Below are 17,340 nucleotides of genomic sequence, written 5' to 3'. Positions count from 1 at the left end.
CGCCGGCCCCCGGCCCCGCAGGCCCGCCGCGGCCCCCGCCGCCTGCTCGCCGCGCCCGGCCCGAGGCGGGGCTGACTCCGCGGCCCCCGCCCGGCCGCCCTCCGCCCCCGGCCGGCCCGCGGCACCCCGGCCCCGGACTCGGCCCCGGCGGCGGGAGGCGGGCCCGGCGGCGGCGGCGGCGGCGGCGGCCGCAGCGAGCGACCCGGCCGCCCGGCCCGGCCCGCCGGCCGCCCGCCCGCCTCGGCGCCGAGATTGGGCGAATCGCGAGCAAGTACGTGCGCGTCTCCCTGCCGCCGCCCGCCGCGGGCCGCCCCGGGGCCGCCGCCGCCGACGACGCGCGGGAGGAGGAGGAGGAGGCCGCCCCGCCGCCGCCGCCGCCGCCGCCGCCCCGGCTCGCCGCCGCCCGCCCGCCGGGCGCGCAGCCCCAGGCCGCGGCCGACATGAACCACCAGCAGCAGCAGCAGCAGCAACAGCAGCAGCAGCAGAAAGCGGGCGAGCAGCAGCTGAGCGAGCCCGAGGACATGGAGATGGAAGGTGAGGCCCGGGCCGGCGGGCGGGCCGGCGCGCCCATTGTGGCCGGCGGCCGCGGGAGCCACGCGCGGCTCGCCATCTTTAAGCAGGCCCGGCCGGCGGCCCCGGCCCGGCGCGCTGCACCGTCATGCGGCCCGGGCGGGGCGGCGGGACCCGGCACAAAGCGCCCGCGGCACGGGGTCGGGCGCGGGGTCGGGCGCGGGGTCGCCGGGCTCCCGCGGCCGCTCGCTCGGGCCCGCTGTCCCCGTCCGGGCCTGGGACGGCCGCCGGCCGGAGCCCGGAGCGCGGGGCCCGCCGCACCTGCTCCGAGGGGCCCCGGAGGCTGCGGCGGCTCTGCCCGGCGCCACGCCTGACGGGGAAGGCACCTGCCGGGCGCGCAGATGGTCGCGGCCCGCGGAGGGCCTCCGGGGCCCGTGGCTCGGGAGGCTGGCACCTGGCCGGAGGTGGTGCCCTCGACATCCGGCCAGGTGTGTGCTGAACCGGCGTGAAAGCCCCGCCACCCGCGCCGCCTACGTCAGAATCAGACCTGACTCCGGAGGAAACTCGGTGTCTGTCCATGTGGCAGGAGTCCCCAAGGCGCAGGCACTTGGAGATGTGGAAGGGGTTGGTCCTGGGGCGCAGGGAGAGGCACAGGAAGGGGAGGGTCTGCGACTCGGTGGTCACTGGATGGCACCTTTTATTTCTCATGACTCAGTACTTGAAAGGGCAGAGGGGGCAGTCCTGTTTCCTTACCTCCCCGGCGGCAGCAGAGTGGCGGGGGTCTCCAGGAGGGTGAGGGTGGCATCTGGATGGTCAGGGCATGAAGCCTGGGTTCTAGTTTTGCCTTCAGCGAGAGGTCTTGAGTCTTGAATAGAGGTTTAGGGAAGTGGAGGTGGAGCGGTTTTTGCCCTGTGACCCTCTCTGCTCACCAGTTGGGGGGTGGCAACTCTTAACTGTGACTGCTGTTTTCCCGCAAATAACTCGCTGCTGGTAACTGGATGTCCACTGAGAAGCTGGCTGGCTGTGCTGCAGAGGACACAGTGGCTGAGATGCCTGCAGAAGGCACTCACCAGTGGTACTTATCAATGGCAGTAGTGGGGGACAGGAGAGCTGAGTCCATGCCAGAGACCATGCTATCTCTTTCACCTGGCAGAGTGTCTGGCATGTTCGATTAACCAAACGACTGGAGGAATACCTTGTGGAGAGAATTTTTTGTATTCTTTGGTGATAGACTTTGCAACACAACTAAAACGGAACAGAAAGGTTTGCTTTTCAGTTTCCTTTGCCAGTTGCGTCCGATTAAAAAAAAAAAAAAGCCAATAGCTGAGCATGTCAGTTTCCCGTCCTCTTACCAACTCCTAAAGTGTCTTGGACACCAGTGAGAGAGAATGAACATGGGCATCACTGGGCAGCATGTCTCTGGGAAAATGTCCATGTCCACGCTTTCAGAGGCTCTGCTAGAAAGGCTAGAGTGCTGGAGGTGGTGGAAGGATCTCCTTTAGTCTCCCCCGAGTGTTTGTGCTTTCAAGACTGCTTTCTTTCATCAGGATGCTTGATTTTCGTGTCAGTTTGTATTGGAAAGGTAACTCCTAAGATGTGCACATTTACCAGAATCTCAAATTGGAGCACAAAGATTTCAGGTCTGAATTTTGCTCACCCCTTCAACTTTAGGAACTGGTTTCTTCTGAGTAGGCTACTACCCAAAGTTCATTATCCAGAAGGACCCTCATCTTGTAGGGCCATATTTGTATGGGAAAAGTGGTCCCTTGTGAGCACTCACAGGTGTGTGGCTTAAAAGGTGCCCATGTCATAGGTAATTCACATCAGCCTTTCCTCTCCACAGATGGGACTCTACTTAACATTGTAATTTAAGATCAGGAGAGGTGAAAAAGTGTTTATTAAAATGTCAGAAGTGTGGAATTTAGTGACTACAAGCTCCAGTAACCAGGCTTCATGTGCCAGGCTGTGAATAGGATCCCATTTGAGCCAGTGGCTTGCACCTGTTGGGTATCTCTTCCTGTAGAGCTAGCAGCTGGAGACCATCAGGGCTCTGACCAGCTTGCGGCAGGGAAGGCTTAAGTGAGGAGCCTCCTGCTGTCCCTCTAAGTCTGGGTGGTTTCGAAGGAGGCTGGGATACTGGGTTGGTTGGTTGGTTGTCGTCCCCCCACCCTATCAATAGGTCAGGGTCAGTTTGCTTTCCGCCTGCCTCCCTTTGTTGGGTTGCATTTGCTTCTGGTTGAACTCTGCATGCTCCTTGGATATCCGATGGAGAGCAACAGTGCTCTGGATGAGTTATTTTTAAAATGTCCTGTGCTGAGCAGTTAGTAAAGTTACAAGGAAGAAGGTTTTTTTTTTTGGGGGGGGGAGTTGAGGGGCAATCTTATGGGGCTAGGACCACATGCTACCTGTAAGGCCTGAAGCAGCCACTTGGATGGTTCAGGTTGTCAGGCACCTGGGCTGGGGAGGTGGTGTGAGCTCTGGCCAGGGATGAATTTGCTTAGCAGTTTGTTTACTAACTTTGAGGGTCATACAGCCTAAGGGCCCAAGGAGTAATCTGAATAGGACTGCTGTGCTGTCCTTGGAGAGGTGATGATCCACTATGTGTGTGCCCTGCTGAGGCCACAGGAAGTTTTTCCAGGCCTTATGCCCACTGTGTAGACCAACAGAGTCATTAAATCTCCGTTCCCTGGTGTGGTGGCCTGGGTGAGCGGGAACCAGTGGGATAGTGCCTGACTTTTGCTGACACTTGTCTTGCTGCCATCAGAGCAGGTTGCTCACTTTGGTGTTTTTGTCAGGGTGGTGGGGGGTTTCTTCTGCACTTGTGTGGGGAGGTGAAGTTTCGCCTTCTGCTGAAGCATGACTGGGAGCAGAAAGTGAGTTCTTGGGTACACCACCCAGATGGACTAGGCTTGTGCTGTTCTGTATCTGAGAGGCAGCATTACTTTCAAATAGTGCTAGAGCAAGATGAATGCAGTGCCATAGAGATAATGACCTTCCTAAAGTTGACTTCAGCTGGTGAAAGAATTCTTGCTGAAGAAACAGTGAAACATCATCTGAGAACCCAGTACAGAGGAATTATTAGGCTAGTCCTGAAAACATCTCACTCTCATTAGAGTGAGTGAGTTTTGATGTCCCAGAGTTATTTCCTGCAGGCTTCAACTCTCTCGATTCTTTCAGGTGCTGATTTTCTGATTGTTATTTTCTCCTCTGTAATCAAGTAAAGGATACCAGTAAGCTTGTTCATAGCAAAGCAGTTATGGTGACAGGGATGGGACCTTCTCACCAGCTAGACAGGTGCTCTTCCCTGAGCCACACCTCCAGCCAGGTCTGGGTTGGAATCTGGGTTTTGCTGTTCAGTTGCTGTATGACCTCATGTGTGTTGCTTCAGATCTTGATGTTGCAGTTTCTGCATCTTTGAAAAGGAGGTCATTCATACCTACCTGCCTAGATGGTGGTGAGACCAAAGTCCCTAAGCATGTGAAATGTGCCAGGCACAAAGTTTGGAGCACAGATGTTCAATAAGTGGTGTTGCTTTGCAGCTAAAGGCTTTTACTCGGGTTTTGCATTACAACTGATGTGGGGGAGACACCACAGGTGGGGCAGGCTGATTATTGGTGGTATGCAAAAGTGTTCTTTGTGCCTGTAATCCTAACTACTGGGGTGGCTGAAGCAGGAGAACCTCAAGTTCCAGGCCAGCCTGAGCAACTTAGACCCTGTCTCAATAAAAAATTTCAAAAGGGACTGGGAATGTAGCTGAGTGGTAGAGCACCCCTGGGTTCAACCTCTAGTTCCTCTCTCAAAACAAAGCACTACTTTAATGGTATCCTGGTGTGTTGGGAAGAAAACAGAGTCTGCCTCCATCTAAATCAGTGTTGGGCATGAATCTTGCGTTTGATGTGCCTTAATTAGGATTCAAATTTAAAGGTAAAATATTTTGAGAAAAATTAACTGAGTAGATGTGGTGCATGTGGGTGCCTCGGGACTGGGGGCCTTGTGGTTTATTCCTGTGCTAGTGTTAGACCCTGACGATGGATTGAAGCGGGTTGTATCAGGGAAGAAAGATCGGGAGCCTCCATTCCTATATCCTGTTACCAGCCTTTGCCTCAGTCCTGCCTGAACCCTTCACAGCTGTGGAAGTGGGCTGCTCTCCGGCCACCTGTGGGAAGTGGCACAGTGGGGCGCACACAGTGGCACTGTGTGGTCTGGCTGTGGCCTTCCTTCTGCAGCAGACAGTAGACACCCTAGGGAAGTGGCACAGACCCCATTTGGGTGCAGTGTCACCACAGCCACATGCCTGGTGAGCCCTTAGCCCCTCCCCTTGCCACCCTGCCCTTGGTGCTACCATTTGTGTGCCTGTCTTCTTAGTTCCTTCTTTGTTACACTTACTGTGGGAGGTGCTGCTTCAGGAAACACATCCAGTGCCCTCTGAGGCTGACCAGGAGTGCAGGAGACGGCAGGCTGGCCCGGTGGCCTTGTGAGCCCCACATTGAAGCCATAAACCTGTATCGCTGCGACAGCTGCCCATTCAGGTTTAGTACTTCTAATGTGAGTGGCTTTGAATAGCAAGTGGAATTTTTTTTTTTTTTTTTTTTATCCTTTTGGAAGGACGAGCCTTTCTACTACTATAAAAGAACTTTGAGAGAACTTGGTAAATTACAGAAGGTTTCTTTAGATATGTTTTCTGTGGTATGGGGGATCCAACCCGGGGCGCTCTGCCGCTGAGCTCCATCCCCAGCCCTTTCCTTTTTGATTCATATTGCTAAGTTGCTTGCCCAGGCCTAAGCCTCCTGAGTAGTGGGGATGATGAGGGTTGCAGGTGTGCGCCACCATGCTCAGCTCTTCTGAGCATTTTTATAGATTATTTTTGTTATTGTTTCCAGTTTTGGGGATGAATAATATGTAGCCTAGGTATTTCTGCTGATTTCTAACACCAAGAAACTCTACTCTGGGGAACAAGGTTATAACAAGGTATTTCTTGGCAAGTACCATGACAGTCAAACTGTAGACGTCAGCTGCTTCCTACAGCACTTGTTCTGAACTAATTGTGGATTTAAGAAGTTGCAGGAAGGAGGGATTTAAGTGTTCTGTGGAGGCTGGAAAGTCAGCTCTGCCATCTTTCTAGTAAGTTTAATGTATGCCTTTGCTAATGACAAGTCAGGTGTATTGAAGTTCTTGAAGAGAAGCAGGTTTACTTTCTGAGGATTAGAAATATAAGCTTTTTATTTGGGAATTGGAAACAGTAATCAGAAAGTTTCTTTTTGATACTGGGGATTTAACCCAGGGGTGCTTAACCACAGAGCCATGTCCCCAACCCTTTTTAAGCTGGTCTCAAACTTGCAGTCCTCCTGCCTCAGCCTCCCAAGTCAGTGGGATTACAGATGTGTGCCACTGTGCCTGGCTAGAAAGTTTTTTTCATAGGGAAATACACCAACCTGGGCTAGAGTAAGGGTACTTCCAGAACTTAATGATGGACACTCTGGAGTGAGTAGCAAGGGCCCAAAATGGGAAAGGAGGAGGGGCATCTGGGAGAACTCACTCTGAGAAGCAATGTGGACATCCACCTTGTCCAACCCATGGAGTGGGGAACAGGTAAGGCCAGAGAGTGACTGGTCAGCTGTCTGTCGGAGCTGAGCCCTCACCTCACGGTGCCTGTTGCTGTGAATGAATTTGGCCTTCACGCCCAGCCTTAGTGGAGAAGACCACCATGTGGAGCCAGAGCTGTTAGTGGTAACATTTTCAGGGTCCTGTTAAGGAGAGCACAGTATTTGATTGACAGGGACTCTATCTTCCTAAATACTTGGAACCTGGAGCGAATGTGGTGTTCCAGCTTCAGAATGGTGGCCCTTCATTCTTTTTGGGTCATCGAGACTCAAAGCTGAGAAGGCTGTCCTGTGAAATCAGGACAGTGCCTTGTGATTTTCCTGCTTGCCGCAGAATATTCAGAACCCTGGTCGCTAGGTTTTGCTGGCATGCTGTCGAACAGGGTTCCTGATATGGCTGCTGGGAGGGCAGGTCCTGTGTTACCTATCAGTCCTCAGGATATTCTGCCAGGGAGGCTCTGGCTCTTGCAGGAAGCAGTCAGACTGGCACCTGGTCTGGAGGGTGGGATGTGCCTTTGGAGGGTGAGCTGGACTGTGGGGTGGATCACATCTCAGGGAGCAGCCCCGGATCTGAATGGTGATCTGGTTTCACCTGGCTGCCTCTGCTGCCACTCCATTCACAGTATTTTCAGAAAGAGATGAGGGGATGTTGGTGGTACTAGTGGTGGTACTTCTCTGAGTGTTCAGAATGAGCAAACCTTGCCACCCCAGCTCCTAGAAGCAGCCTGTGGGCCATTGACCTTGAAGCACCAGAACAGTGTGACTTAGGGAGTGTGACTTAGTAAGTAAATTATTTCAGAGCTCTTAATGGGCTATGCAGTTGCCATTTTAAACAAGCGCATGTTAACACCCTTTAACTTGCATGTGGCTAGGCTACACAGTCCCGCCTCCCTTTAGATAGAGTAGGTAGTTAATACTCAAGTGTTGCTTCCAGGTGCTAGTTTTTATCAGTTTCAGGAGAAGCTGTTCAGTCAAGCAAACTGTGTGAAGTAATTAAAAACATTCTCAGATACTTAACCGCTGTTTTACAGTCTAAGACACTTAGAATGGTCCCTAAATGATTCTCAGCCCTATTGTCATGTCTTGTGCTTGTAAGGACTAAAGGTGAGCAGCAGGGCTGGAGTGCTGGACTTGGGAAAGCCCTCAGAAGGAGCCTCCTTGGAGCCCCAGCCTCTGAATAGCCTGATGCACTCTTCTGGAGCCAGGGGTGGTCCAGGGGCTGCTGCTCCTGATGCAGTGTCTGCCTGTCCTTGCCAGGTTCTGCTGCTGGTATTGAGGAGCACACACTGAGACTCTTTTCCTATTTCAACCTACATTTGTCCACAGCACCACTTGTTATACTGGGGACAAAGGGGGTGACGTATGGGGGTAAGAAGGTTCTTAAGGGTCTAACTCCACACCATGCAACTGCAGTAGCCACAAGCCACATTGTAATTTGACATTTATTGTTTTGGTACTATGGATTGAACCCGGGGGCTCTGTAGCATGAGCCACATCTCAAGCCCCCTCCCTTTTGGAGATAGGTTTGCTGTGTCTAAGTTGCTGAGACTGGCCTCAAACTTGTGATCCTCCTGCCTCGAGAGCATCTGGGATTACAGGTCTTAGGTTTGGTATTTGAACATTCATTTGACTACCCATATTTTGAATGCTCAGCAGTAGTATGGCCACCCCATTGGACAGCACAGCGAGAACACATCAACAGAGCTTTATTGGCTAGTGCCGGCCTAAACAACCTGCTTGGATTCTTGGCTTAGATGATCCTGGTGGTGTTAAGGTCACAGTTCATGCTGGGAAGATGCAGTGTGTCCTGGAAAAGCAGAATGAGTAAAAAGCATTAGGAACTTGTACACAGATGGTTCTTATGACAACCCTGTAGAGCAAGGCTTTTCAAGTTTCTTATGAAGGATCAAGTTTTTTCTTTACTACAGTGCAGACAACAACTGAACTGAAAATGTGGAAAGCCTCAGTTTATTAATGAATTCTACAGATGTAAATTGCTGAACATTTCAGCAATTATGTTTAGAACAAAAATACTTTGGAGAAAAAGAATTGAAGAAACTGTGCATGTGCAGAAAGTATGTATAGGTGATTAACCCATTTTCTCCCATTGTTCCAGATGTGCAACAGGTAGAACTTAAATTGAGTAACAAATGCACCATTTGCCATAACTTTGAAGTAATTATTATGTTTATAGAATTAAACTTGGGACATGATGGGTTAATATAAAGAATAGATCATAGACATGTAACTGTCATTCCAGGGTGACCGAGCAGAACTTTGCATGGCATAGAAATTACATACTTTGAAGCCTTCATGCATGCATTGAATGCCATGTGTGCATGCATCTTTAGTTTTTATTTATCTTTTTGGTACTGGGGATTGAACCCAGGATTGCTTTTACCACTCATATCCCAAATCCTTTTTTATCTTTTGAGGCAGGATTTCACTAAGTTGCTGAGGCTGGCCTCAAACCTGTGAGCCTCCTGTCTCAGCCTCAGTTGCTGGGATTATAGGCATGATCCACTGTGCTTTAATTTGGTTTTTTTTTTTGCTAGTGAGGATTAAACCCAGGGGCATTTAGCTATATCCCCAGCTATATACATATATATTTTGAGAAAGGGCCTCACTAACTTGCTTAGGGTCCTTGTTAAGTTGCTGAGGCTGGCCTCAAACTTGTGATCCTCCTGTCTCAGTCTACCAAGTCCCTGGGATTATAGGCATGTGTCACCACACCTGACTGGCTGTGGTTTAGTTGATAGTGTTTTTGCAATGCTTCATCTCTGTAGACAGCTTAATGACTATCGGGTGAACTTATAGCTAAATTATCTTCTATTGGAATAAATAGATTTCTGAACTGGGTATGGTGGTGCATGGTGGAGATTGAGGCAGGAGAATTGAAAGTTTGAGGTCAGCCTGAGCAAATAAGGAAGAACCTGTCCCCAAATAAAAACTGTCCGGGTGTGACTCAGTCCTATAAAGTGCCCCTGGGTTCAATCCCCACTACCAAGAAAGAAAAAAAGAAGAAATGGGTTGTGGTGGATTTTATTTATGTTGGGTTATAGTTATCAAATCCTGGAATCTCGCAGGCCGTGCCATGGGCCTGCTGCACATGACTGACTGCAGTTACCTCTTGTGACGAGACATACCAGCTTCCTCCTCAGGCCCCCAGATGTATGCTTGGATATGGCCAGGGAGGTCAAACTTCTCAAAATTTCTAAAGCCTCCCCTAACTTCTGTTCGGGCACTGAGGGGTATCTGTGCAACCACTGTGTCAAGTAGCACTGCGAGGGCCCCTTTCTGCCCCCTCCAGCCCATGCCTGCATTGGCCTTCATTTCTGTGCCGTCCTGCCTGCGCCCTGGCGCCCACAGAGCCTGGCCAGGTGTTCATCCATCAAACTCCTGCTGACTGGCAGGTGCAGTGCTGGATGCAGGGTTTTCGTCCCTCCCACACATGTGACCACCTTCGAGGAAAGGAGGTGTGAGGGAGAGCTCCAGTGAGGGACTGTGGTGGAGTGGTTGACAGGGACAGTTGTGGTGACGAGGAAAGAGGACTGGCCTGCTTGGAAGGGATGGTCTGGGGAGGCTTCCCAGAGGTGACGCAGCTGAGGTGGAAGAGGGTGGTGTGTTCAGAGATGGGAAAGGTGTGGGATCTTGCCAGTCTCTGAGATTTAGGGTCTGGAATAGGCAGTGGTGGTCTCACCTTCTCAGAGATGACTGCACCTTGATCCTGGGACCTTTGAACATGCTCTGTTGTGTGACAGAATTCCTTTGCAGACCCCCATACAAGATCATGATGCATTATCTAGACGACCAGTATAATCATCAGGGCCCCCAGGGTCTCTGCAGAAGAAGGGGAGGGGCAGGAATCAGTGTCAGTTACCTGGGTGAGAAGATGACCAGCCTCTGCTGGCTTTGAAGGTGTAAGGGTGAGTGAGGGATGTGGGTGGTCCCTGGAAGCTGGGGAAGGGAGGCCAAGATGGCCCCCGAGGCCTCCACAAGGAACAGGGCTCTGCCAACACCTTGCTTTTAGCCCAGTGAGACCCATTTCAGACTTCTGACCTCCAGAACTGAGCAAGTGTGTGTGTGGCCACCAAGTCTGTGGTAATTGGGTAGAGCAGCCAGAGGACACCAGCAGGCTTGAAGGTGGTGGGTCACAAGGAGCATGTGAACGCTGGATGGACGTGGCTGCCTCGACCTTCAGAAGGCTGCAGAGGCTTGCTGTGTGGCGAGGCTGACACTCTCCAAGGGTTCACAGTGCCAGGCCACGTGACAGGGCTGCACCCACAGATCCAGGGTGGATGCAGCATGGTCCCCGTTGTGGAGCAGAACTGAACAGAATGCTGAGCAAGTCTGAGGACCTACTGGGCTTGGCCGGGTAGGTGGCAGAGCCTGGGACTGGAGCCCTGGCTGGCTGGCTTCACAGCCATTTGCCATCCATCTCTGTCTGGAGACACCATTGGCCATGAAAGTAGCAGTTCCTTAAACACCTGCTCACTGCGAGGCAGGCTACGGTTGGACTTCCTGGGCTGAACTGTCTTGTGTGGTTCACCACATGCTTTGAGTAGGGAAAGTAGCTCTCTGCCAGAATAGGCTGAGGCCTCCCGTGGAGTACAGCAGGTGGAATTTGGTGACATAGGAGGGCACCAGGCAAAACATTACCCATTGGTAGATCACTTCAATTGTGAGTCAAGTGTTCAGTAACATTTTAAAGAGATTCTGAGTTTTATAAAGCAGACTCTCCTGGACTGTGTAGCTCTGAGCGTGTGGACGAGTTTGATGGGAATAGGCCTGGGTGTGGCAGCTGGGGAACAGGTGTACTGCATTTCAGTACCCAAGTCTCTAGACATTCAGAGTTGGTCACTGAGGCATTTTAATCCAAAGACCGGGCCTCTTCCCCCCCCCACCCCCCACCCCCCACCCCCGCTCTTCCTCCCCACAGCCGTCTGCACTTTCCCATGAGCAGACTGGTGTCTGAGCTGCCAGGCCTTCTCCAAGCCTGCACAGATCTCGGGGGCCTGGCTGTGTCCCAGAGCCCCACTCCCTGCCCATATCCTGTTTTTAAGCCCTGCCCAGCTGTGTAGGTGTCCTCCCCATCACCTGAGTCTTTTAAGAGGGCAGCTTTTACAAGGTGGGAGGAAAAGTGGGTCAGAGGTACCAGAGCCTCAGGATTCCTTAACTGGGCAGAGGTTGAAAGAAATTAGGTGGCTTCAAAGGCTAGTCTCCTTGCACCATTAACTTCTAGCTAGCCATGTGGTATTTACTATTGTGGCATATATTAAATAATTCCCTTTTCAGCTTCTTTACCTGACAGTGTTTAAAGTTGTGATAGACAACTTTGGGCAGACTATTTAGTTATAAAGTAACTGTAGCAGTCAGACTATGGCAAGACTAGTTTAAATACAGAAATCCCCACCACCACCCCTTGCATTGCTAGGGAAGGAACCCAGTGCTGAACGTATGGTAGACAGGTGCTCTACCACTCAGCTACATCTCCAGCCCAGAAACCCTTTCTTGGTTTGAACTTAGTCTCCTGTAAATCATTGATTCAAGAAAGATTAAATCAATGTGACTCTTTTTTTCTCTTTACATTACTGGGATTGAACCTAGGAGTGGTCTCTCTGAGCTATAATGATCCTAGCCCATTTTTTAAAATTTTACTTTGAGACGGGATCTCACTAATTTGCCAGGGGTGTCCTTGAACTTGGAGGCCTCCTGCCTCAGCCTCCCAGGTTGCTGGAATCACAGGCTTGTGCCACCTTGCTGTTTTCTGAATGGCTCCCATGCTCTTCAGCACAGCACAGGTTCTTTTCTGGACATTGCCTCAGATGGGTGATTTTAGTAGGTTGAAGGTGTGAGATTTTGCTGCAAAAATAAAAGGTGGGCCACACAAATTGTGGCTTCAGCATGTCCAGAGAACATGTGCATCTATTGTGTTGATGCTCTGTCCACTGCCTGGAGGAGATGGGATAAAGAGACTAAGCCGGGGCTGGGGATGTGGCTTAAGCGGTAGCGCGCTCGCCTGGCATGCGTGCTGCCAGGGTTCGATCCTCAGCACCACATACAAACAAAGATGTTGTGTCTGCCAAAAACTAAAAAATAAATATTAAAAACTTCTCTCTCTCAAAAAAAAAAAAGAGAGAGAGAGAGAGAGAGAGACTAAGCTGGCTCGGGTGGCGCACACCTGTAATCCCAGAGGCTCAGGAGGCTGAAGCAGGAAGATTGCAAGTTCAAAGCCAGCCTCAGCAACGGCGAGGCATTAAGCAACTCAGTGAGACCCTTTCTCTAAATAAAATAGGGCTGGGGATGTGGCTCAGTGGGGAAGATGACTCTGTGTGTCCTAGTCAGGAGGAAAGCAAGTGACTCTTGAGGTGATTGTCAAACTTTGGGATGCATGACACCCAGTAACATGGCTTCCAAATCAAGGCTGGACACTTTCGGAAGTGCCCAGGTAATGGCAGGCAGGGCCACGGCGATTATTTAGGTCTCTCGTTCCTGTAAGCACCCCAGTATCGGGGGAAACGTAATGCTGAAAGCTAAAGGTAAAATTTGCTGATGGGAGTTAGACGTGGTCAGGTTTATTCTCAAATTGGGTTGTGAGTGACCTTGGGATGTGGAGAGGAAGAATTCTGTTTTGACAAAGCTAGGTCTTTTTTCTTTCCTTTTGCAGTACTGGGAGTTGAGCCCAGGGGTGCTAGGATTAGAGTACTTTACCACTGAGCTACATACTCAGCCCTTTTTATTTTGAGACAGGGTCTTGCTAAGTTGCTGCGGCTGGCCTAGAACTTGTAATCCTCCTGCCCTCAGCCTCCTGAGTCACTGAGATTACAGGTCTGTGCCTCCCTGCCCAGCAGGCCCTATAATGTATTTTTCAAAAGGGCTTTTATTTTTGTTGAGATAACACTTTAGAGTGTCTGTCAAAGCGTACTGGATTATAGAGTTGTGTTTTTTAGAGCAGAACTGTGTTGTGGCCCCTGCACTTCAGATGTAGAAACCAAGACTATGAGGGGCTGAGGGCTCTAGTTCTTCACTGTCCAGTATTATGGCCACTAGCCCCATGTGGCTGATTAAATCTATAGTAGCTAGGATTAAGTAGTTTCTTAGTCTCTAGCCATATTTCATGTGCTCACTAACTACACGTGGCCTTTTAAGTCAAATAAAATGGAAGATATTAGTTCTTGTTACACGAGCCACTTTTCAAATGAGCGAGCCACTCACATGGAGCCTGCTGAGCCAGCGCAGCTGCAGGGCATCTCCATCGGCACTCAGGTCTTTGGGACCATCATGTGGACGCAGGCATGGGCTGGTGTGGCCTCAGCTCTTTTCAGGGACTCTGTCCTCCTCAGGATTGACTACAATACAGAAAATCAAGCATTTTTGTCTGTAATAAACTAGGAAGATTATTGCAGACCCAGACCCACTCAGCAGAGTGCATACCTGGTCACCTGGTAATCCCCCTGAGGCACGGAGCGCAGATAGGTCATGAGAATAACGCAGAGCAGAGCGCGGGGAGCACCAGAGGAGCGCACAGACGGGGTTCTGGAAGGCGGAAGGGGAGGCTGCGTGGGGAGCAGGAAGGCCTGCCGAGGGTGCCGGCAGTGGGCTCTGCAGATGGGCATGGGCACCTCCTGCCTGGTTTTGGGGTATGTGTCACAGCACTGTCATTCTTCCCATTGCTTCCCTGTTAGGCTTGATGCCAGGGGTGCAGGGACCTGGCCTAGGTCACTTTCTTTGCCTTAAAGAGTAGTTCTTCCTCTTCCATAATAAATGGGACACACCACACTTTTATATTTCAGCTTCAGTCATAGATTAAATTCCTTTTGTTAAATTAAACATTGTTAATCTTAACTTCGCCTACTCTGGTAACAGTTATAGAGAGTTCGATTTGGATCTGTTCTTTTCTGTCTGTGCTGGAGATCAAACTCAGGGCGGGCCTCACACGTGCTGTGCCTTTTTCTTAAAACACAGTAGCAATCACCATTATTTTTAAAATAACTGAATTGTACTGTGATTCACTTCAGAATTTACCCATTGGTAGGTTTTAGGTTTTATGTATTTGGGGAGGAGGGAGGTACTGGGGATTGAACCCAGGGACACATTACCACTGAGCTACATCCCTATCCCTTTTTATTTTGGAACTGGGTCTCACTAAGTTGCTGAGGCTAGCAATCCTCCTGCCTTACCCTCCTTAGTTGCTGCTGGAATGATAGGCATGTGCCATTGTGCCCATCTCTTGGTGGGTTATATTATTTCGGCAATTGTGTAGCTGTCAACACAATTTTAGGACATTTTCATCATTGCAAAAACGCCCTGAACTCACCAGCAGACACTCGCCATCTCTTCCAGTCCTCGGCAGCCCCTGACCTGTGAGTCTGGCTTTGCCTGTGCTGGGCATTTCAAGTGGATGGAGCCATGACGCATTAGGCCTTAGGCGTCTGGCTTCTACTAGTTCAGCCCCTAGCACCCCCAGGCACCGGGTGTCGGTGGTTCCTGGTGGTTCCTGGATTCATGTTATGCCGAACCTCACAGTGATTTATAGTGGGTCAGAAAGATGTGGACGTTCTCATGATTGCATCTTCTGTAATAGATTTCATTTAGTGTTTTTCAGAAGGATCTGAACTTTCTTGTAGTTAGGCCATACTTTGATAGTAAGCTGCAAAAATGACTGGGTGGTACAAGTGGATGGGTGTTCCCTGTCAGCTGAGGGTTTCCTAGAGCAGCAGAACCCTTGAGGGGTGGCGGGAGGCTCTCATAGGCTGGATTTTACTGTGCACAGCCACGGGAGCTGGTTATGTGGTCAGCGTCTGTGTTTGGTGCAGAGATGACACCATGGGACACACATTCTAAAAAAGAAGATGGGTGGGACTGCACCCCATCCTGACAGTTTGTCACCACTTAGTGTCATAGGGAGGGGCTGACATCCAGTTGGCTTGGGCAGCACAGTGCAGGCTCAGGAGGGTCTGTTGCTGGCCGGCGGGCACAGTGGCCAGTGGCTGCATGGCAGTCAGTGGCAGGGTCTGTGGGGTTTGGGGTGCACTGAAGGTGAGTACCCCTCTGCATGCTTGCCATCACCGTCTTCTTGTGTAAGCGGGGGTGCGAGGCTGTTACTGGTTTTTTTGAGATGGGTTTCCTGCAATTGAATTTTGAGAGTTTTTTATGTAGTATTTGAGATGAAGTTGTTTGTCTGGTGTGTGATTTGCAAATATTTTCTACCAGCCTATTGCATATCTGTTTATTCTCTTAATAGTGTCTTTGTGGAGCAAAAGTCTTAGGGCTTTTTTTTTTTTAAGATGGTAAAAAGTAATATTTATTCTAATTGTCACATTAAAAAAATTGAGTGGTAAAAACCTTAGTTTTAACGAAGTAAACTTTATCAAAGTTTTCTTTTTGTGTTCTTGTGTTTGGTATCATATCTAAGAATGCCTGGCCCCCTCCACAGAAACTTTCCTTCTAAAAGTCTGACAGTTGACATTTCATAATGAGTTGATTGCTGCAAAGGCAAGGCTCGTGTGTTGTCCCTAGACATAGGGTTATCCATTGGTTAAGGAGACTTTTCCTTTCCTATTGAATTGCTTTTGCATGTTGTCAAAATCCAACCATTTGATGGGGGCTGCTCTGGACTTGGTTTCGTGGAGCCATGGTGTCCCCTCCTGCCAGCCAGGGCTATCTCGATCCTTATGCTTCATGGTGAATCGCAAGCTCAGGGAATGGAACACCTCAATTTGTGCTTCTTTTTCCCAGCTGCCTTCACCTACTGTTTCTTTCAACGTCCGTGAAAGTGTCGAGACCACCTTCTCTGTAGTTAGAAATTCGAGCTTTTCGTTGTTGTTCTGCAATACCGCGATTGACCCAGGGATTGCTGGGGATGGAACCTCGGGCTGCTTTGCCACTGAGCTGCCTCTCCAGTCCAGATGTGAGTTGCTGAGGCTGCTTTCACCCTGCTCCTTCTGCCCCGGCCACCTCAGTGGCTGGGATTATAAGTGTGTGCTACCACCCCTAGCCCCAGATTTTGGGCTAGATTTGTGTTTGCAGGTGTAGCTCTGGAGTGGATGGAGTGTGTGTGGACTCACTGGGAGCAGTGCCTGCCAGGGCAAGCCGTCCTGCCTTCCTGAGCAGTCTCTTCTGCAGGGCTGTTCTCTGGGGTGGCTGTGTCCTGTGCTGCTTGGCTAGCACGCACCCGTGTTGGGAGCCTTCACTGGTTCATGGATGGAACTGCACCCCCCCCCAACATGCTGTGCTTTTTTTTTTTTTTTTCCTTTAAATGATAAAGCTAGATTTTCTTTGCTATTCCCTGGAAAACTATTTTTCAGTCTTTGATTCCAGGGAGTATGCGTAGATCCTTTCTGAAGGAGAGTAAGTCATGCTTTGTGGTTGGTCTGTGTCTCAGGTGGGTAAGGGTAGGGCTAGTATAAAAAAAGAATATCTGTTTTAGGTTCCTGTTTGGTTTTATTCAAATGAAAGAACCTATTTGGAATTGGTTGTGGGGTTTTTTTTTTTTTTTTTTTGGGTACCAGGGAGGGACTGAATCCAGGGGCACTCAACTATTGAGCCACATCCCCAGCTCTTTTTATTTTGAAACATGGTATCTTGCTATGTTTCTTAGGATCTTACCAAGTTGCCGAGGCTGGCCTCAAACTTGTGATCCTCCTGCCTCAGTCTCCCAGGCCATTAGGATTACAGGTGTGTGCCACCCAGGTTTTGAAAGTTTTAATGATCACAGCCTATCTAGCTCTGAGCTCACCCCGCAACCCCAGACTGGCCCATGTTTTTGAATATTTCTTAAGGGAAACAGGCATGGGAGAGAAGATGCTGCCATTTGCCATGGTGTAAACACGTCTTCCAGGCCACGCTGAGGTCTGGGTATGCTTTCCTGGCCTGACTCGGTCTGTGTGTGTGTGTGTGTGTGTGTGTGTGTGCTTTTGCTTTCATAAGGGTGACAGGTACTTACTGAGAACATCCAGACAACATGGAGACCTCACGGTGGTGGAGGAGCACTGACACTGCGGATGTCATCCCAGTCCATGCAGGGGTGTCTATTCCAGAGGTATTTCTCGTACAGTTGGCGCACACCTGTTGTCCTGCTGCTTCTCTGAGGCCGTCTCTGCCATACAAGCTGGTGCTTCTTTTGCCCAGCCCCACGTTGTGTTTCTTCTGTGGCAGAGACAGTGTGTGAGCAAGTGCAGAGGTCACAGGTTTGTCCTCCTCATGCCCGTCACAGCCTCAGAACCACAGA

The 17,340-nt window shown here is 50.4% G+C and overlaps 1 protein-coding gene across 1 annotated transcript in view; it reads left to right on the top strand.

Moving 5' to 3' along the window:
- The first annotated feature begins 381 nt into the window (after positions 1–381).
- Usp7 (ubiquitin specific peptidase 7) overlaps positions 382–17,340 on the top strand; it is a 55,831-nt gene continuing 38,872 nt past the window's right edge. The window contains exon 1 of the mRNA XM_046445281.2: positions 382–534. Coding sequence (XP_046301237.1) covers positions 441–534 — 94 coding nt within the window. The 5' untranslated portion in view covers positions 382–440. The remainder of the gene's footprint in view (positions 535–17,340) is intronic.

This window comes from Marmota monax, unplaced genomic scaffold (assembly GCF_021218885.2).
Source record: "Marmota monax isolate L192 unplaced genomic scaffold, Marmota_monax_Labrador192_F-V1.1 WCK01_AAM20220418_F8-fsc00035, whole genome shotgun sequence".
Lineage (NCBI taxonomy): Eukaryota > Metazoa > Chordata > Mammalia > Rodentia > Sciuridae > Marmota > Marmota monax.
Note: the sequence above shows the minus strand (reverse complement) of the source record. Positions and strands in the feature narration are given on the sequence as shown.